The sequence below is a fragment of the Giraffa tippelskirchi genome, chromosome 1 (assembly GCF_054371585.1).
Source record: "Giraffa tippelskirchi isolate mGirTip1 chromosome 1, T2T-mGirTip1v1.2.pri, whole genome shotgun sequence".
Classification (NCBI taxonomy): Eukaryota; Metazoa; Chordata; class Mammalia; order Artiodactyla; family Giraffidae; genus Giraffa; species Giraffa tippelskirchi.
Window position 1 is genome coordinate 200661443 of NC_137275.1, and position 21550 is coordinate 200682992.

The 21550-nt window shown below is 48.5% G+C and overlaps 1 protein-coding gene across 8 annotated transcripts in view; it reads left to right on the forward strand.

Annotated features, from left to right (window-relative positions):
• WNK2 (WNK lysine deficient protein kinase 2) overlaps positions 1 to 21550 on the forward strand; it is a 173757-nt gene that overhangs the window by 94312 nt on the left and 57895 nt on the right. For 5 of the 8 annotated variants that reach the window (XM_081523595.1, XM_081523605.1, XM_081523616.1 and 2 more), the window contains 7 exons: positions 9221 to 10044; positions 10227 to 10296; positions 12133 to 12215; positions 12312 to 13003; positions 14221 to 14435; positions 15313 to 15501; positions 16228 to 16326. In XM_081523595.1, the coding sequence (XP_081379721.1) occupies positions 9221 to 10044; positions 10227 to 10296; positions 12133 to 12215; positions 12312 to 13003; positions 14221 to 14435; positions 15313 to 15501; positions 16228 to 16326 (2172 nt within the window). Of the gene's footprint in view, positions 1 to 9220; positions 10045 to 10226; positions 10297 to 12132; positions 12216 to 12311; positions 13004 to 14220; positions 14436 to 15312; positions 15502 to 16227; positions 16331 to 16676; positions 16836 to 21550 lie in introns of all 8 variants that reach the window. The other 3 variants (XM_081523622.1, XM_081523623.1, XR_014063274.1) reach the window with 2 other exon arrangements.

Consider the following 21550-nt stretch of genomic DNA (forward strand, 5'->3'; position numbering starts at 1 on the left):
CTTGATCAGGGGCTGGGACTGAAAGTTCTAACCCTCAGATCACGTGGTTGGTTCTCTTGGCACCCAGTCCCCACCCTTGGGTGAGACCCAAAAGTCATCCTCCCTGAAGCATTTTCAGGAACTGAGGGCAAGAGGCCAAATATTATACTCATAATGTATAATTAATGCTCTTAATGCTCAGGAGATTCCAAGGATTTTGGGAATCTGTGAGCCAGGAGGTATGGATGAACACCAAATACGTGTTTTTCCTATAAATCACAAACATTGCAGACATGAAGCAGGAAGGGAGAGTGAGAGAAAACAGAGAGAAAGGGAAGGAGAAAAAAGCGGGAAAGAATAAAAGAGAGGAAGAAAAGCAGTAAGACTGAAGAAGCCCAGGCCCTGCTCTACACAGTGAAATTTGCATTTCTACACATGAGACCCAGCATCACTCTCTTTTGTACCTTCCAGGTGATTCCAATCTGCAGTCATCTTTAAGAGCCATGCCCTGTCCAGTTTTTGTAAATATTTAAGGAAGTGTCACAGTGCTGACACAATAGCTTAATTTTTCATTTGCAGTAAATACATTTATCTCAAAACAAGGTTTTCTGAAGCAAATTTTTGCTTGTTTGAGTTTGTACCATCTAAAAGTAGGCTTCCTTTTTTTTTTTCAGAAGTGAAATCAGGGATCGTTTATTTAGCTTCTTTTAAAGACACGTAATCACTGTTTTCCCAGGCCTGTGGCAAAAACTAATGTCTGCCTTTTTTCAGGTAACTTCATAATTCCGTGTTCCCAAAACTTCTTATCTTTTTGAGCAAGAATTCTTTTAGGTGTCTTTTACAGTCTTCCAGGGAGCTGGAATTTTCCCATTAAGAGAATTTGTAAAACTGAAATAAACAAAAATCCGGTGCAATGTCTGGTCAGGACAGCAGGTGAATCAGAACTTCCCAGCCAAGCTGTAACAGTTTTTGCCTGGTCATCAAAGAAGCATTCAGTCTTATGTTATACTAATGGAAGATGATACATTTTCTGTTGACTAATTTTGGATGCTTTTCATCAAGTGCTGCTTTCAGTTGGTCTAATTGGGAGCAGTACTTGTTGGAACTAATTGTTTGGTTTTCCTGAAAGTGAAAGTGAAAGTGAAGTTGCTCAGTCATGTCCGACTCTTTGCGACCCCATGGACTGTAGCCTACCAGGCTTCTCCGTCCATGAGATTTTCCAGGCAAGGGTACCGGAGTGGGTTGCCATTTCCTTCTCCAAGGGATCTTCCCGACCCAGGGATTGAACCTGGGTCTCCTGCATTGCAGGCAGACACTTTACCCTCTGAGCCACCCTGACTGCTACTGCTAAGTCACCTCAGTCGTGTCCGACTCTGTGCGACCCCTTGGATGGCAGCCCAGCAGGCTTCCCCGTCCCTGGGATTCTTCAGGCAAGAACACTGGAGTGGGTTGCCAATTCCTTCTCCAGTGCGTGAAAGTGAAGGTGCTCAGTCGTGTCCAACTCCTAGCGACCCCATGGACTGCAGCCTACCAGGCTCCTCCATCCATGGGATTTTCCTGGCAAGAGTACTGGAGTGGGGTGCCATTGCCTTCTCCGAGACACCCTGAAGGAGCTCGTAAATAGAGGACTTCCTTCCAGTCCTACCGTATACACAAAATCACCTTTGGATGAAGACTGGCCTTCGGTGTGGTTGGTGGTGTTGGTTCATTTCACTTGCCCCACAGTCTCTCCCATTCTATATTGTTGTACAGGATCCACTTTTCATCGTCCTTCACAATTCGTGTTTAAGATGAAATGTTTTTCTTGCATTTCAATAGAGGACCGCATGTGGACTTATGGTCAAGAAGGCTTTTTTTTTTTTTTTTGGCTTAACTTATGTGGAACCCAAATATCAAAGCTATTAACATAACCATGCTGGTGCAAATGATTTTCATTGCTTGATTTGGATAGTTTGAGTGTGTCAGCTATCTCCCATGTGGTATAACACTGTTTTCAGTTAATGTCTCAATTTGATTGTTATCAATGTCAGCTGGTCTACCCAACCACAGAGCATTGTCTGGTATTGGTTTCCGTGATAGTTTATCATGGGAAATTGAATATAGTTCCCTGTACTATATAGTAGGACCTTGTTGTTTATCCATTCTACATGTAATAGTTTGCATCTGCTAATCTCAAACTCTCAATCTACCCTCCTTCACTCCCCTTACTCTTTGGCAACCACAGGTCTGTTATCTATGTCTGTGAGTTCATTTCTGTTTTGTAGATAAATTCATTTGTGTTATATTTTATTTTTTAAGTTATTTATTTATTTTTGGCTGTGCTGGGTCTTTGTTGCTGAGCATGAGCTTTAGTTGCAGAGAGCAGGGGTGTACGGGCTTCAGCAGTTGCGGTACATGGGCTCTAGAGTGTGGGGGCATGTAGGATCTTCCCAGACCAGGGATCGAACCTGTGTCCCCTGCATTGGCAGGTGGATTCTCAACCACTGGACCAACAGGGAAGCCCCTGTGTTATATTTCAAATTCTACATATAAGTGATATTATATGGTATTTGTCTTTCTGTTTCTAGCTTAAACTTCACTTAGTATGATAATCTCTGGTTCTATCTGTGTTGCTGCAAATGGCATTACTTTGTTCTTTTTATGGCTAAATAGTATTTGTGTATATATATATATATATATATATATATATATATATATATATATATATACACACACACACACACACATACATATATCTCATCTTCTTTATCTATTCATCTGTTGAAGGACATCTAAGTTGTCTCCATGTATCAGTGATTATGAATAGTGCTCCTATGAACATGTATCTTTTTGAATTATAGTTTTTTTCCCAGATACATGCTGGATCATATGGCAACTCTATTTTTAGCTTTTTGAGGATCCTCCATACATGTTTTCCATAGTGTGCACAAATTACATTCTCACCAACAGTGTAGGAGGGTTCTTTTCTTTATGTCTTCTCCAGTGTTTATTATTTGTAGACTTTTCAAGGATGGCTATTCTGACTGCTATGAGGTGGTACCACATTATAGTTTTGATTTCCGTTTCTCTAATAATTAGTGATGTTGACCATCTTTTTACATGCCTGTTGTTGGCCTATAATTTTTTTCCTTTGTGAATGTATTTTTCTGAGTATCAGGGTAATGATGGCCTCTTAGAATGAATTTGGGAATGCTCCCTCCTCTTCAGTTTTGGGGATAGTTTGGGAAGGCTAGGTATTAGCTCTTCTTTGTATGGTAGAATTTTGTCTGTGAAGTCATCTGTCTGGCTCTGGACTTTTGTTTGCTGGGAGTTTTTTGATGGCAAATTCAGTTTCACTACTATTGACCTGTCTATTCCAATTGTCTCTTTCTTTCTGATTCAGTCTTAGAAGATTGTGTGTTTCTAGGGTTTTTATCCATTTATTTTAGGCTGTCCAATTTGTTGCTGTATGATTTTTTTGGTATCTCTTTGATATTGGTTTTATTATTTCTTCTTTCATTTCTTATTTTGAGTCCTCTCCTTTTTGCTTAATGAGCCTGGATAAAGACATCAATTTTATGCTAAAAAAAAAAAGCAAAAAATGCTGGGTCTTGTTTTCATTGATTATTCTATTGTTGAGGTATTTGTTCTTGGGTTTGTTTTTTTTTTTTGGTCTCTATTTTATTCATTTCTTCTCTGATCTTTATTATTTCTTTTCTTCTGCTGACTTTGGGCTTTGTTATTTGATTCCTTTAGACGGTAACTGACGTTGTTTATTTGAGATTTTTCTTCCTTTTTGAGGTATTCCTTTATTGTTTCCCTCTTAGACCTTCCCTTTTCTGTGTCACATAGATTTTGGGAAGTTGTGCTTTTATTTTCATTTCTCCCAATGTTTTCTGATAACCTCTTTGATTTCTTCATTGACCCATTGTTTTTATAATATCATACTATTTAGTCTCCATGTTTTTGTTTTTTTCCCCATTTTTTTTCCTGTAATAAGTCCCAAAAGTGAAAAGCGAAAAAGTGAAAGTGTTAGTTGCTCAATCGTGTTCAACTCTTTGCAACCAGATGAACTGTAGCCTGCCAGGCTCCTCTATCCATATAATTCTCTAGGCAAGAATACTGGAGTGGGTAACCATTCCATCTCCAAGGGATTTTCCCAACCCAGGGATCAAACCCAGATCTCCTGCATTGCGGGCAGATTCTTTACTCTCTAAGCTACCAGGAAGCCCAAGTTTCATACTATTATTGTCAGAAAAAATGCTTGACGTAATTTCTGTCCTCTAAAGTTGTTGAGACTTGTTTTGTGGCCTAGCATGTGATCTGTCCTGGAGAATGTTCCACATGCACTTGAAGTGAATGTATATTCTGCTGTTTTTAATGGAATGTCTTACTGGTATATAATAAGTCCAACTGGTCTAATGTTAAGACCACTGTTTCCTTATTGGTTTTCTGTCTGTATGATTTCTCCCGTGATATAAGTGAAGTGTTATAATCTTCTATTCTTATTCTATTGTCAATTTTTCCTTTTTCTGACCATTAACATTTACTTTCCATATTTAGTTACACCTACATTTGTTTTTGTTCAGTTGCTAAGTCATGTCTGACTCTTTGTGGCCCCATGGAGTGTAGGCTCCTCTGTCTTCCACCATCTCCCAGAATTTGTTCAAATTCATGTCCATCAAGTTGGTGATGCTATCTAACAATTCTGTCCTCTGCCACCCCCTTCTTTTGTCTTCAGCATCAGAATCTTTTCCAGTGAGTCAGCTCTTTGCATCAGGTGGCCAAAGTATTGGCGCTTCAGTAACAGTCCTTCCAATGAATATTCAGGGATGATTTCCTTTAGGATTGACTGGTTTGATCTCCCTGCTATCCAAGGGACTCTCAGCAGTCTTCTCCAGCACCACAGTTTGAAAGCTTCAATTCTTCACACTTAGCCTTTTTTATGGTCACTTCAATACATGACTACAGGGAAAACCATAGCTTTGACTATACGGACATTTGTTGGTAAAGTGATGTCTCTGCTTTTAATATGCTGTCTAGGTTTGTTGTAACTTTTCTTCCAAGGAGCAAGCATCTTTTAATTTAATGGCTTGTAGTCACTGTCCACAGGGATTTTGGAGCCCAAGAAAATAAAATCTGCCACTGTTTCCATTTTTCCCCTTCTATTTGCCATGAAGTGATGGGACTAGATGGGACCTGGTATCTTAGTTTTTTAAGTATTGACTTTTAAGCCAGCTTTTTCACTTTCCTCTTTCACCCTCATCAAGAGGTTCTTTAGTTCCTCTTCACTTTCTGCCATTAGAGTGGGATCATCTGCATATCTGAGGTTGTTGATATTCCTCCCATCAATCTTGATTCAGTTTTTGTGATTCATCCAGCCTGACATTTCACATGATGCACTCTGCATAGAAGTTAAATAAACAGGGTGACAATATCTCCTTTCCCAATTTTGAGCCAGTCAGTTGTTCCATGTTCAGTTCTAACTGTTGCTTCTTGACTTGTATACAGTTTTCTCAGGAGACTGGTAAGGTGGTCTAGTATTCCTGTCTCTTTAAGAATTTTCCACAGTTTGTTCTGAGCCACACAGTCAAAGGCTTTAGTATAGTCAATATTAGGTGCATATATATTAATGAATGTTATATTCTCTTCTTGTATTGATCACTTTATCAGTATATAATGGCCTTCTTTGTCTTTTTTATAAACTTTCTCCTAAAGTCTGTTTTGTAAGATATGAGTATTGCTACCAGCTTTCTTGTCATTTTCATTTCCATGAAATATCTCCTTCCATCCCCTCACTTTTAGTCTGTGTATCTTTAAAGAGAGTCTCTTGAACATAGATGGGTCTTGTTTTTTTATCCAGTCATCTCCTCTATGTTGGAGAAGGCAATGGCACCCCACTCCAGTACTCTTGCCTGGAAAATCCCATGGATGGAGGAGCCTGGTAGGCTGCAGTGCATGGGATTGCACAGAGTCAGACACCACTGAGTGACTTAGCTACAGCAGCAGCTTCCTCTGTGTCTTTTGATTGGAACATTTAGTCCATTGACATTTAAAGTGATTATATATAGGTATGTATGTATTGCTATTCTGTTACTTGTTTTCTGGGTTATTTTTTTCATTCTGTGTTCTTTTCACCTTCTTTTAGTTTCTTGTGTTTTGATTAGTGGTTTGATTTCCTTTTGTTTCCTGGTATGCTTGTGTTACTTTCTCCCTATTTTTGTGTGTCTACTGTAGGATTCTGATTTGTGGTTTCCATGGGGTTCATATATGTTGACCTAAATATCTGTTTATTTTAATCTGGTCATTTAAGTCATTTAAGTTCAAGCACATTCTAAAAATTCTCCATTATTTTACTCCTCTCCCCCACATTTTGTGGGTGTTTTTTTTTTGGCTGTGCCATGCAGCATGCAGGATCTTATTTCCCTGAACCAGGGATTGAACCTGTGCCTCCTGCAGTGGAAGCATGGAATCTTAACCACTGGACCACCAGTGGAGTCACCACATTTTGTGTTTTTTTATGTCATATTTTACATCTTCATGTATATCCCTTAACTGTTTATTGTAGTTACAGTCGACTTTCTAATTTTTGTCTTTTAATCTTATGCTAACTTATATAAGCATTTGATCCACAGTCTTTGCTGTATATACTGTGTATTTTCCTTTACTGGTGGGATTTTCCCTTCCTATAAATTCTTTCATTTTGTTGTACCCCTTTTGTTCCACTTGGAGAAGACTATCTAAGACTTCCTTTAAAAGTGGGTTAAGTATTATGAACTTTTAGTTTTTCCTTATCTGAGAAGTTCTTTAGCTGTCTTTTAATTCTGAATGATAATCTTGTTGGGTAGATTACCCTAGGTTTTAGATTTTTCCTTTTTAACACTATGGGTATGTCATGCCATTCCCTTGTGGCTGTAAAATTTCTGCAGAAAAATCAGCTGATGGACTTATGGGTGTTTCTTTATATGTTACTCTTTGTTTTTCTCTTGCTGCCTTCAGATTCTCTCTTTGTCTTTAACATTTACCATTTTAATTATGGTAGGTCTTGATGTATATGTCTCTTTCAGTTTGGGACACTATGTTTACCATACATGGATATCTATTTTTCTTCAGGTTCAGGGAGTTTTCAGGCATAGTTTCATAAAATACATTTTTTTACCCTTTTCTCCTTTGGAACCTCAATAATGCAAATGTTAGTATGCTTGGTATTGTCCTAGAGGTCCCTTGTTCTCATTTTTTAATATTCTTTTTCTGTTCTGATTGGGTGATTTCCATTATTCTGTCTTCCAGCTCTCTTAAGCATTCTTCTGTATCACTTAGTCTGCTGTTAAATCTTTCTGGTGTTTTTTCATTTCAGTTGTTGTATTTTATGACTTTATTTTTTATATTTTCTACTTCTTTGTTAAAATTTTCACTGTGTTCATCTATTATCTTCCTTAGTTCGTTAAGCATTCTTTTACTAATGCTTTGAACTCTTTCTGGTAAATTATCTCTGTTTTATTAGTTATTTTTTCAGGAGTTTTTCTCCTTTTTTCATATGAAAGAAATCCCTCTGTCTTCTCATTTTGCTTAACGTCTGTTTTCTCTGTGAAATTAGGTGAAACAGTTACCTGTCTTGGTCTTGAAGAGTTGTACTTGTATGGGAGCATCTCTGTTCAGTCTGTCTTTGCCCAGTGGCTTTGGTGGGAGAGCTGGATCTGAAGTAAGCAGGGTCATATCTTTTCCCAGAGTGTGCAGGCTGGTATCACCTTAATGGTAGGTAGGATTGGAGATGGAGAGGCCAGAGGCAGAGCCAGGTATGATCTGGGGCTTCTTGTATGCTCATTGGTCATCACAGCCCTATCAAGGGTGGGGTCTGGTCCCAAAGTCTAGAGCAGAATCCTTGAGGGTGGAATTCAAGCTGCCTCCTTTTCCTCTGAATGTGTGCTCCCCACTCTCCTGACAATGAAATGTTTGCTCCAGTGGAGATCTGTGCTAGAGCAAGAGGATCTGAGTGGTACCTGGTATAGGCTAGTGTGTGTGCTTGTACTGTGCCTCCACACCAGTCAGAGCTCCAGTCTGTCCTGATATGCTGCCTCTGTGAACACCAGTAATGGCTGTCCCACCCCACCCCCTGACCAGATGCAGGGCTGGGTCAGAGCCAGCTCTGTCTCCCACAGATGCACATTTTCCTCCACCATAGCAGCTTTTGACCTAATGGGAAGCCGTGGTGAAGCTCGTGGTGCTGGAGTGGGTGCTCAGTATGGTCTAGGGCATGCCTTGGATCAGTTGCAGGAAACTGACCAGAGTCCCAGGCACTTTCAATCTGCTTCCTCTGTTTTGTTCCTAGGAGTAAACAAAGAGTATTCGCACTCTTCCCAAGCGAATTCTAGGTTTCTTACAGCCCTCCTTTTAGTCCCACTGGTTTTCAAATCAACCAAGGGGACTCATCTTCTCGGTGTCAGACCCCAGGGATGGGATGTCTAACATGTGGTTCATACCACTCATTCCTCAGGGAGGATCTCCAAGCCTATGTAATCCCCCTTTACCTCTGTGTCCCCTTCTAGGGGCATCAGTTCTGACCTGATCACTTTCTACCTGGCTCAGTATGGATCTTTACAACCTTGATTGTACAAAAGGCTTCCTGCCAGTGTTCAGTTTGATTTTAGTGAGAATTGTTCCACCTGTGATGTATTTTTGACATGTTGGCAGAGGGTGGTGAACACATTGTCCTTCTACTCCTTCATCTTGATCTCCTCTCTCTGGTCCAAGCTTCTGATCTTACCAAAACATGGTGTCTGGCTCATCAGAAGTTACTGTCCTCTCCAGGGCAGGGGAATGTGTACTGCTTGCTACTTAAGACTTTATAATTTCATTTTACAGTTTTGTGGAATGGGCCAGTGCAAGGGTCATAAGAGCCATTTTTATGGAGCTCACCTGGCACATGGGGGCATGGAAAGACATTCGACAGACAGGGATAGGTTATGCCTGATGGCTAAGTGCTACAGAAAAATCAGAAGGAAGGTGGGATGTGCTAGTGCGGCTGAATGGGACACTTCTGGAACACAACCTGAGGTGAGAAGCAGGGTCGCAGGAAGATGTGTGCAAGGAGTCTCAGGCTGGAGCTAGCACATGCATGAAGTTGACATGTCGGAGAAAAGGAGAAGAGGACTGGTATATAGAGCACTACCAGCCCAAAGAAGGCATCTTTTTGACTAGCAAAGTGCCAGGTGAATAGGACCAGAATAGGTTAGTATAGAGGCATCTTTCCTATTTCTTCTAGATTCAGCACCCTCTAAAGACCAGCTATCCTCCAAGGAGAAACCCAGCTTCTCAACTGATCTGCAGCTTCTGAGCCAAGCAGTCCCCAGGGACCTTCCTGGTGGTGCACCAGCCCCTTTGGTGCCGTCATCCCCTCCCGTGACTGCTCTGTCCCAAGACATGGCCCCACCAGCTGCCAGTCCTAAGCTGGAGCCAGCACCGGGGCCTGCCATGCAGGCAGGGGGACCAGGAACCCCTCAGGGGCCGGTCAGTGAGCATAAGACTCCCTGGCCACTAATGGAGACTCTTGATGCACAGCTTGCTGCACAGTCCCCTGGCATGGGCCGAGGGCCTTGTGCCCCACCTTTGGAGGCCCCCCTTCACCCCATGGGTCTGGGGGATCCTGCCTTAGCCAGAGAGCCCATCACCAAGGGGGAGCCCCTGTCGGCTTTGGCCCCCACATCTGGTGCCCCTGGTGGGGCCCCTCAGCCCACTGTGAGCCAGCCCCTTCCCTCACTTCCCACTGTGGTGGGAGCAATCAGTCTGGCCACTCCCCAGCTCCCCAGTCCCCCACTGGCACCCACTGCCCCCCCTCAGCCACCTTCAGCATTGGAGTCAGATGGAGAAGGGCCTCCCCCAAGGGTGGGCTTTGTGGACAGCACCATCAAGAGCCTGGATGAGAAGCTGAGGACTCTGCTCTACCAGGAGCACGTGCCCACCTCCTCAGCCTCAGCCGGGACCCCTGTGGAGGCAGGTGACCGAGACTTCACCCTGGAACCCCCAAGAGGGGATGAGCCCCGTACAGAGCCCTCTGGGGGCAATCTGGCCCTGCTGCCCCAGCCTGCGGTGAGTACTGTCCGAAGCACTGTCTCCCGGCAATTCATGTCTGACCCACCCACGCGTGTTTTGCTCAAGTTGCCTAGGGAGGAGGAGTCCATCCTTTGGACTGGAGGAGAGGATTTGCAGTTTTGCTACAGAGATGTAAGCAAGTAAGGCTCACAGCTCTTTCTTTCTGTTTCTTTCTTCAGTTGGAAAAGTCAGAAATGGCCCCTGGATTAGAGGTCTCACTGGAGCAGTCCTTGTCCTTGTCAATGACAGGTAACAAGCTGGAGGTGCTACCAGCCTTCCTTACTTTGAAACATTCTGCTTCTTTACCCTTCATCCCCACAGCATCTTGGGTGGGACCCAGATGTGGCAGAAGCAGTTCTAGCACAAACCATGTGTTCACACTCCAAGAGAAAGCCCTCGGTGAAAATGGGTGAAAGCCCTATTGACTGGGTATTAGGATCTTAACAGGGCCTGTCTGGCTCCCCAGTGCTCTCAGTATATTCTGGTGGATACCCCTAGCTCCTATTTCTGTAGGAGGTTATAAGATGACTGTGGTTATTTTGGACAGAACGCAGGGCTGGGGCTGGGGAGTTCCAACAGGTCTGTGGAAGCTGCCAGGCCAGAGCCATCCATGAAGTCTGAAACAGAATTTCTTCTGTGGTTCCTGAGTATTGTGCATCTCTGCAGGAATTCTTTCTGTAGTTCTCATCTCATTACCTGAACACATATGTTTTAACACAAGGGAGTTGGTCTGATCTAAGGTATTGGTTCCTTCTCAGCCTGGGATTTCTTAGGAGATGGGCAAGATAAGGATCCAGCTGACCTTGTAATGGGACCATGGGTGTGTATCAGTGGCAAGAACGGTCCTCCCAGATCACAGAACAAGGGGAGTGGACTGTTGGATTCTGTGGTTGGACCCCAGGACACTGCATTCTTATAGATGCCACACTTTAGAGGGATGGGGCTTCTGGGATTGGGGTCAGAAGCCATAACATATGATGTTTACCTGGGGAAGGTAAGGATCATGGGATGAAGCAGGAGTGGGCTGGGCAAAGGAGGTGAGAGACTGTACCTGAGTGCCCTCTCCATCTCCTCCTGCCTTCTTTCTGTGAACTTTGTACCATGGGCAGCCGCCTTCTGCAGCATCAGTGCCTTCAAGTGCCGGAGCCTTCCAGAGTATGGAACTGACAGGGAGACGCTAAGAGACGGATTCTAGTTTGGAAAAGGTCAATTTTTCTGGCGGTCAGAGCTGATCAGAAATAGAGTGCAGTTGGTAATGAGCCTTCTATCCCCAGAGGTGTGCAAAGCAAGATTGGATGATCTTCACCACAGTTGTGTAGGGAGGAGTGTTGTGTATTGCCTAGGGTTGGGGTTGCATGACAGATGAATCTGGGTCTTCTCAGGAATCTGTGCGGGGGCAGCCCCCCAGGCTGGCTGGAGGCTCTATCAGCCCCTGTCATGCCTTCCGCAATCCCCTGCCCACTGCAGTGTGTCAGCTGCACACAGCTCTGGTTTCCTTTTGCTCTGTGCAGGTCTCAACTCAGACCAGGCTTCCACACATCCTTCTGCTTCTGTTATTTACTCTTCACAGCAACCCAGGAAGGCTGGTCAGATATGTCATCTGTAGATGGGGAAGTGAGACAGTCTCAGATGACAGGGACCTTCCATAGACTTTGGAGCAGCAGGATTAGGAGTCAGCTTTATTGTTCTGATCTTCCTAGACCTCGTAAGACCCTTTTATCATCAGAACATGTCAGGGAAGGAGAAGGTGATGCTGTCAGGTGAGACAGGGCACATCAGGAGTATAGAGAGGACAGGTGAGACAGGTGATAGTCATCAGGTATGTGGAAGGCCTGGCTGTGCCTGAGGGTCTGGAGCAGGGGTCTTCAGGGATCTAAGTAGTATTGGGCTGATGTCTCCCCCCTTTTCTGGATCACAGGACATCTCCTGTGAAGTGATGGGGTTAGGATGTCAGTAGTTTTTGTTTTCCAGCTGCACACACCGCTTCTCACTGCCACTCCCTTTCTCTTCTGGATGGCTGCTTTTGGGTCATTCCTGCCTGTGTTCTCTGCACCAGCCTGAGTAATGGTTTTAACGTTCCTACAGCTGAATCATCTTTGAGCCACACGCTTGGCTGTGAAGGAGGACAGGTGGCCTCAGATTCACTCGCAGCACCCAGTGCCCCCCAGGTAAGAAGTTTTCTCCAGTGAGATGCTCAGTGGGTTGGCGGGCTTGCTCTCTGATGGTGTTTGCGTGGAATCTTTTCCTTTCCACTGTTTCCCAAGGATGTCCCTGCTTCTGCCATCCCTGCCCATCTGGAGCCCACAGACCGGACCAGCAGGGTCCCTGGGGAAACCTTGGCCGAGTCCATGCAGAGCTGCCCGGGGACGTTGATTGAGGGTGGCCAGGACAGCCAACCCCAGCCACACAGCACTCTGGTATCAGGATCCCCTCCGAAGTGGCCAGGGCAGCAGGATGGCAGCTCGCCAGCCAAAACCGTGGGCCGGTTCTCAGTGGTCAGCACCCAGGATGAGTGGACTCTGGCCTCCCCCAATAGCCTGCGGTACTCAGCCCCACCTGACGTTTACCTGGATGAGGCTCCCTGCAGCCCAGACATGAAGCTGGCTGTGCGGCGGGCGCAGACGGCCTCCTCCATCGAGGTCGGCATGGAAGAGCCCATGTCCAGTGACTCTGGGGATGAGTCCCCTCTCAGGAGGCCCTCTGTGCAGAAGCATGCCTCCCTGCCCAGCAGCAGTGGTGGTGTGGCCAGTGACTTTGTGAAGAAGGCCGCTGCCTTCCTGCAAAGGTCCTCTCGGGCTGGCTCCCCAGGCCTGGAGACACCCAGCAGGATGGGCGTGAAGGTCCCTACCATCAGCGTGACCTCCTTCCACTCCCAGTCATCCTACATCAGCAGTGACAACGACTCAGAGATTGAGGATGCTGATATCAGGAAAGAGCTGCAGAGTCTTCGAGAGAAGTAGGTCCTGTGGGACAGGTCAGGTCTGGGCTATGGTGTCAGGGGAAGTGTCCGGCAGCTGAAGTCCACATCCTGCCATGTGCACTTTGAGCTCCTTGGGCTGGGTGACAGGGCAGAGGCAGTGTTCCTGCCATCAGATCTGGTCCCTGGTCTCTGGGGCCCACACCTCCCCTCCTCCTTCAGTCTCACACATAGGCCTTGATCGCACTTGCTCTCTCCCCCTGCAAGTTCACCTGCGCCTGCTGTGGTCAGGGTCACTGAGATACAGCTAAGCCATGAAGTCTCCTTCAGGACAAGAGGGCCCCGCACTCTAGTTACTAAGGTCGGGAGAGGCTGGAGTCCTTGGGAAGGAGTGGCTATGGGCTCTTGAAGTGGGCCCAGAAATGGAGACATGGGCAGGAGAAGCCTGTGCTCTCTGCTACTCTTGGCTGTGCAGAGAGGGCCCCAGCCTTAGCTGCATGCTCCCTGAGGAAGGCCAATCGGGACGACCCAGCCCTTTCCTAGACTTTTCTAGAAACTGCCCTTGCCCACAGCCAGTGATTCCACCCAAGTCTTAACGGCAGCTTCCCACCCATGTGACCTGGCATCTCGGCTCTGTTCTCAGGAATAGTGTTGCTTGTGGGGTCAGCCTTAGCTGGAAGCTCCACTGGGCACAGCTGGAGCCCCAGGGCCCTGGCTAATAACATATTTTCTGTAGACTTGCTTGTGCAGGCTTCCTCTCCTCTGAGAGGCCTCTTGTGCTGTGTTCCTCACATGGAGGAAGTAACACTTATTTGCCTGATAAGCTAAGGCAGCCTTCCAATTCTGAGCCCTGATTATTTGTTTCTTCACCCATGTTTATGAGTAGGGTTTGTATTGTAAGCATAAATGTGTGAAGTTGTTCATATCCTTCCCTTGTCACCCGCCGAAATAAAACAGCAATGTTACAATCTGGATATATCAGAAAACTTGAATGTCTTAGGCTGGTCTTCATGCAGTTCTGTTGTTGAGTGTGTTGATGCCAGAGGTCTCAGTGATACTCCCATTTGGCTTAGGTGTAAACAGAAGGTGACATTTAAATGCCCTTATGTCCCCTGTGCATGGCCTGTCTGCCCAGCCTACCCTGCAGGCTCTACTCCTCACATCTGTCCTACCAGTCCCGGGCTCTCCTGGAGGGGCCTCATGTTGGAAATGACCAGAATGCCCACCTGGCTTCCCTCTTCCTTTCCCTCCTACAGGCATCTGAAGGAGATCTCAGAGCTACAAAGTCAGCAGAAGCAGGAGATCGAGGCCCTGTACCGCCGCCTAGGCAAGCCGCTGCCCCCTAACTTAGGCCTTTTCCACACGGCCCCACCCGTCGGCCGCCGGAGAAAGACCAGCAAGAGCAAGCTGAAGGCGGGGAAGTTGCTGAGCCCCCTGGTGCAGCAGCTCAAGGTCGTGGCCTCCAGCACAGGTTGGCCCAGGGCCCTCCTAGCCACCCTCAAGACGTGGGAGCTGGGCAGATGGGAGACAGGCACTAGGCCTTGGAAGAGCGCTTATTGAATCTCCTTTCATTGGAGCAAGGAAGCGTCTTCACGCCCAAGAGAGCCAAGGCCTCCACCCCTCCTGCCAGGAGGGAAGAACTGGAGTCCCAGCTGCCTGTGGGTTGCAGTGTGCTCCTCCCTGCAGAGTGCTGCCTGGGCTGGGGTCTGCTTCCTCTGATCCCGTTTCTCAGATGTATGTCAGCCCCTGATAGTGGGGGTTGAGCAGCTGCCTTGGGGGAGGGAGAGGATGATAGGGACCCTCCCCGCCCCCCAGCCTTTAACTACAATGCCCAGGCGCTAAGAGTAGACACCCCAAGTCCCCACACTCTGGAGTGGGGACCCAGTGAGCTGAAAGCCCCAAATGCACTAGGTGGGAAGCCAACAGTGAACTGACCTTAAGCCTTCCCTCTCCATGTTGCAGGTAACCTGCAGGATACACACCCAAGAATTTCTAGGATTACCCAAAATTACATGAATTCCATATCAATTCCTAAAGCTAACACGAGACTTCAGAGAGGGAGGAAATCCACAGGTCCCCTTTGAGCCCACGCGTACATCTGCAGATGGGCCGTGGTCCTTTCACAGCATTTGCACAATGTAGGTTAGCACCAGTGGAAACAGTGGTCATTTTCTTCGATCTTCCTGACAACCGCACATGGCTGATCCAGCAATGTACCCATTGCCTGTAGGGACTCAGCTTCCCCAAGGTCACCCAGCAAAGAGCAGGGAGGATAGACGTGGCCTGAGCTGGCTGGTCTGTCCTGTGGTGCCTCATCGTGCCTGTCACCCCTTCTCCCCCCAACCCAGGTCACTTGTCAGACTGCAGCAGAGCCCCTCCTGCTAAGGACCCTGCCCAAGCTGGGGCAGGGCCCACAGCAGCTTCAGACCCATGTGGGAAGGCAGTTCAGACTCAGCAGCCTTGCTCCGTGCGGGCCTCCCTGTCTGCAGACATCTGCTCCGGCTTGGCCAGTGATGGAGGCGGAGCGCATGGCCCAGGTGATTCCCAGCTCGCCCGTCTCCGAGCATGTGCTAGCCTCATAGGGCCCGTGTGGCGTAGAGGGGACATGAGCTGTGGCCAAGGCTGCCAACAGCCTCTTAAGGAAAAAAAAGTTAGACGTAGATTTTGAATGAGAGAAGTGGATGGCCTGCCCATCATCAAGTCTTGCTGTAAGTGGCTCAGAGGGAGGTGCGCTTTGCAAGAGCCGGCCTGGGGAAGGCGCCAGGACCACTGAGAGGTCAGATGTGGCATCTGCAGTGTGCTCTGCGCCGGTTCCCAGGCACTGGCCCACCCCCGCCCTACCCCACTCCCCACTAAACATGGGTCCTTCCGTCAGGAGGGCCAGTTAGGGGGACGAGGGCACAGCTCTCGAGCTGGGAGATTGGCCTTGAGGAGGAAATGCTCGTCACCGCTGCCGTGGATGCAGCAGCTACGCGATGAGGTGCTCTACCCCCACCATCTCTCTCCAGAGAAGTCGTGGTGACCGCTGCCGGTGCCCACCCCCCACCCTGCCCCGCACGCTCTCCTGGGGTCTGCTTCTCTTCCGCTCCAACATTGCCTCCTTTCCATTATGTGATCAATGGCTGTGGTCCTCTGGGCTGGGCTAGGTGGAGCCGTGGATGCTAAGTGAAGAGGCTGATATGGCTGGTGGTGTGTAGGAGGAATCCCAGAGACTGTACTTGATGCCTGTCTCTTTGTTTTCTTCCCTCTATATTCATTTGCAGGCTGGACGGTTTACCACCCAACGTCTGAGAGAATGACCTATAAGTCTAGTAGCAAACCTCGCGCTCGATTCCTCAGTGGACCCGTGTCTGTGTCCATCTGTCTGTATTTGTTCTTTTGTATTTTATCACCTCCTGGCCCTTGGTTTCTCCCCTGCCCCTCCCTGTCTTCATTATCTTCCATACATTTTGTAGGACACCTTACCCCACCCCCATTGAAATCATGTACTTAATATTAAAAATGGAACCCCGTCCATGCCCACCCTTCTGGCCCCAGAAAGCGCCAGTGCATGCTCTTGGCTGGCTCATGCCTGGACACCAAAAGCATGTGCAGTGGTTTGCCCACTCCCAGCCTCTGGTGCTCTGCCCCAGACCCCAAGGTGCTCTGCATTTCTTTTGTCACTCGTTTGTTTAGTGTTTTTTTTTTTTTCTTTTTTTTATGTTGGACGTAGTTTTATTTCTGTTGCAATCGTGGCAGATTTACACGTCTGCTGTCCCCAGTTCCAGCGACAACAAAAAGACAACCCCGGCCTTCTCTAGACGCATGGTGTGTTTCACACGTGTCTGGACTCTGAAGACATGCATGTAGCGAGCCAAGACAGTTCTAGAAGGTCACTGGAGGGTGTAACTTCTGTACAAGGGCCGTATCACAACATCCAGTACTGTTAACCCACTGCCCCACTCCCTGCATGTGGAAATGCTGAGAGAACGTGCTCCAGCTAGGATGCCCCAGCCCCCCCCCCCCCAATTCTGGTCACGTCAGGAATCTCTGACCCTGAGAGACATGATTCTAAGCCTCCTGCTCTGCCTCTCTGTGTGGGCCCGGCCCCTCCTGGTCTTCTCTCTAGCTGGAGCACTTTACTTGGTGTATTTCCCTCTCATCTCACTGACCTCAGAGATGAAGTCAATTATTCAGTTTCCCAAAAGCTCTGCTAAATTAAAACTCAAGTCCCAGTCATCATCTGCCTCCCTGGAACACACTGCTAGTACCCAGGGACTCCATGTCCAGGAATGGCGCATCTGCTCAGGCTGTCCAAAATCGTTTTCATCCCTCAGATCAATTGGCCAATGATTCAGAAGCTGTGAGGTTTTCAGGTTTTTGTTTTTCAACAGAAGTATTAAGCTTTTTACCCATTGGATTGTACATGCTGGTTTAGGGCCTCTGGCTTTTGCTGGTACAATAAAGATACATTGTGCTTGTTGGGATCTGAGGCCACATCCATGGCAGGCATCCATCAGAGTTCAATGTCCATCCCCATCAGAGTGACTCTGGCACCCTTCCTGGGAGGGGACATATCAGAGGCATAGGACTGTGTAGAAATGCTCAGGAACTGCCCAGTGCTCCTTGTCAGCTAACAGCTTCCCCCGCCGCCCGCCCCCCGCTCCAATTCTGCTCAGGTGTCTTGGGTCTACAGGTTAGTTGCCAAGTTGAGTAGGGGGCTGGGAGGCCTACATGCATCCTGGCTCCCTGCTCATCTCACGCATCACCCACTAGTCCTCTTCTGCCCGTGTGTGCCTGGCTCTCGCCTGGGAAGCTGTGGCGAGGGCACCTGCTCCTCTAGGCATCTCCAGGCATCTCCTAGTTGGACAAGTGTGTGTATCACTGCTGTGAGGGTGGCTAGCCAGGCATGGGAAGCAGATTAGAGCAGGGCATTTGGGGTAAAAGTGTGAATGAAGAGTACCATGTAGCCCCTGAGGTCATTGCCAGGCTACCTTTCTACTCAGGTGGTCCTACTTTTTTTTTAAGGGTTTTCATTTATATCATTATTAATTATTGTTTCAAGATAAAAAAAATTTGAGTCTCAGTAGGGACAAAGAGTTTATGTTTTCCTTCTGTGCTTGTGTGTGTGGCTAGGAAGAAAGGAATGTATATGGCACGGCTTGGTGGCAAACGGGGAGCTGGCCTACGCAGATTGATTTTAGGTGGTGGTACATGCTGGCCTATAAGGCTTTATTTCCTCTGATGCTGTGAATCCAAAAATGCTGTCTGTTTTCACACAGTGGCCCTTTTAGGCATGGCATGGCTGAGCTCCTAGTCTTAGGGCCACAATGTGGCCCCCACATTCTCTGAGGTTGCTGGTCAGGAGGGTGTACTGTGGGTTCCTGCCCTGGACCCGCTCACTGCAGCCTCCAGCTGAGGCATGTGAAGGTTGAGCCTGTGCCCCTGCCATTGCCACTCTAACGGGGTGAGACACCCCGGGACTCCCCATCCTGTCCCATGTGCCCTGGCATTTGCTGAGCCCTGCAGGGGGTTCTCTTGGACCTGTAGTCTGCCGGTTTCTGGGTGACCACGGAGCTTTGTGCTCTGAGAGGAGACTGAGCATGTGCCTCAGTGAGAGACCAGAGGGAAACATTTAGGGCTGGCTTCAGCCCCTGAAGCCTAAGAGGCAGGGGGACTTTGGGTTGGCTGCAAGGGGCAGAGGGAGCTTGAGTTTGGGTGCTGAGGGCCGTGGCTCTGGGGTTGTGGGGACAATTGGTCCAGCCCAGAGCTGGAGATAAAGCCAAGAGAAGGTTTTCAGTATGTACAGGAGACAGGACTCTAGGAAAATAAAACCTGTGTTAAGCTTTGAGGTACACAAAGAAGGTCCCAGCTTCCGTGAAGCTTGGAGAAGATAAGAGGGGTTGGACATGGGTTGGGGTACCTGGGGTGGAGCTGCAGGCAGCTACGGGAGGTGGGGGGGTAGGTAACTCGAGGTGGCGAAGCAGCCATGCCCAGGATGGAGAGCCAGGGGAGGGTGAAGCCTGGGTGCTGCCATAGGGTTGGCGCCAGAACAGGCCAGCCCTCAGAGCCGTAGGTGGGCTGACACTCAGGGAAGGGCAGACTTGGGAGTGAGGCTCTGGGCACAGACCCCTCCTTGCAGCCAGTGGAGGGTTCAAGGAAGCTTGGAGTCAGGGGTGTGAGGTCATGTTCAGAAAGTGGTTGTGTCCTGTTGGTCAGAAGCTGTGATCAGACCCATTGATCCTCGCTACCCCCCCACCCCCACCCCGCCATCACTCTTCATCGGAACAGAGACAGGCACGGGCCGAGCCTTTCTTTGTGCACGTGGAACAGTGGGGTCTGCTCTGTGTTTTTCTCACATGTCCATCGGCAGCAGGCCGGGTGTCGTCCATGCTGTAGCAGGTTAGTCTCTGGGACCGCTAGGTGCCACAGTGCAGCCCCCCAGGTTCTTCCCACACCTGGGACTATTCTCATCCCTCCCTGTGGGGACTCACGAAGCCCCAGCCTACACTATGAGCACTCAGGATGAACTAGTCTAAGGGTAGGCCCTGTGCCACTCGGGGAATGAAGTTCAGGGTGGAGTCACCCTAGGCTAGAGCTGAGACATATCCTTCCTTCCTGCTCATGCTTCCCAGAAAAGTTTCAGCTCCGTTCTCGGATCTAGGTGGCCTGGTACAGAGACACTCAGGATGATGTTTTGTCTGTGTCCCATTTGTCTTCTGTGCCAGAAGAGAGCTCCTGATGCCACTGTCAGGTGCAAGGCTGACCGGTGGAGCTGCACCTCTTGCCGTGGGGGAAGCAGGGAGGCCCCTGGCTGGTCTGCACTGAGGCTGTTGTCCACATTTCCTTGTGAGCTTCGTTAGCATTTGAACCTTGATAAACTGCAGGTGTGATAGTGGCTGCAGGGCCTGGCCCAGGCAGATGTGATAGTGGCTGCCCTGGCCCACCTCTTGAGCAGTTTGCCTGCATCATGTATCCTGGGATTTGAGGTGTCCTTCTGGCAGTCCAAGGGTCTAAACAACACCGATAGGGTGCCTGACAGGGCTGGCCATCCATACCAGGAGCCGCCTCTGTTTCCATGCCAAAGTGAATGTAGGGGCAGGTGGGGTGGGGGGCCTTGTTGCATGCAGGCCTGGGCAATGCCTGAGACTCCTGGCCTGGCTATGGGGGGGTCCTGCAGACACGAGCTGCACCAGGACAAGATGTTAGGTCATCCAGTGTGTTGCTCCTTTGCAGTCTGGGAAGAACAGTTTTCTCAGTAGCTGGGAGAGGCTGCCAAGCCCCAGATCCCTTAGCATCTGCCCATGTGGAAGTTTCTCGGAGTATTTCTGGGGTTGCTAAGCTGGCTTTTACCAAGCCTTGGCTAAGGATGGAAGTGCTATGAGGAGGACTCTCTCTTCATGGGAAACCAGGGGGTGGGGCTGGTTAAAACCATTATTCCCCACGTGCGCCTGATGTCAGCTTCCTGTGGGCCCGTGTGAGTCCCATGTAGGTATCCTGTGGGGCACAAGTGGGCCCCTGGTGTGTCCCATGTGGGCCCTTTGTGGGTTCTTTGCAGGCCTGCTGCCCTTGCATTGTTCCCTTATAGCTTCATGTTCCTTGTAGCTGCCTTGTTCCTTCCTGCTCTGTAGGCGGGAACTCGATGTGTATACTAGCGCAGTGTGGGTTGAGCAGGGCTGGGTAGAGGCTTGTTCATCAGACACTGTCTGCATGGTGTATGTTTAGAGCAGGACTCAGGCCAGGGAACAGATACAGGGGATGAGATTCAAAGGGCCACTTGAGGATGGACAGGGCTCTGGCGTGAGCGTGGACTGGTTAGCCACATGATGTCTGCTCAGCTGTGGTTTTATAGAGCCAGACAGTGTGACCTGTGTGGAGGGATCCAAATCTGGTTTGTTTGTGTTAAAGATCCACCCTAAGGGCTGGGAGCTGACCAGGCTCTGGTCACCTCAGGGCCCATGTTCAGCTAGGGCATGGAAGGCCAGGAGCTATGCTCCATCCCTCAGGCTGTGTCCAGTGAGGGTGTGGGTTGGTATCGCTTTCTGGCTCTGAGGATGGTATCCTGGTGTCTGATGGCTTTGACCCTGCCTGGGTAACCAGAAAGATCGGTCTGGAGCCCTGATTTCAGGCTGATCGCAGGTGCAGACTCTAGCAGGCAGCTTCTATGGCTGGCTGGCGTGTTCTCTTTCCCATGAGGATGACAGGAGACAGTTCTGAATACAGAGCTCTAGCAACACTAGGAGCTGCCAGACAGGCACAGAGCAGCCTTTTGAAAGAACCTGTTATGGTTAGACTGCAGGGACCTGGCAGAGTGCTTAGGCCCAGGTCCCAGGGTTGTCTGTAGGGGAGTGCTGTGGTCCAGAAGACAGTACAACCCCACAATCTTGACTAGGAAATCTGTGTTCACTTGCCATGCATGGTCACAGAGCCCAGAACCCTTCTTCCTTTGTACCTTGGAACCCCTAAAGGGCTTTGTGCTTCCAGCTCTGGTCCATCTCAGGACAGAGACCAGCAAAAACTTTTCAGAGTTCCCACTGAGAATCAGTCTGTATTGCTCCTACCTGGCCCAGTTCCATTTTATTCTCATTACAGACCCCAACTGAATAT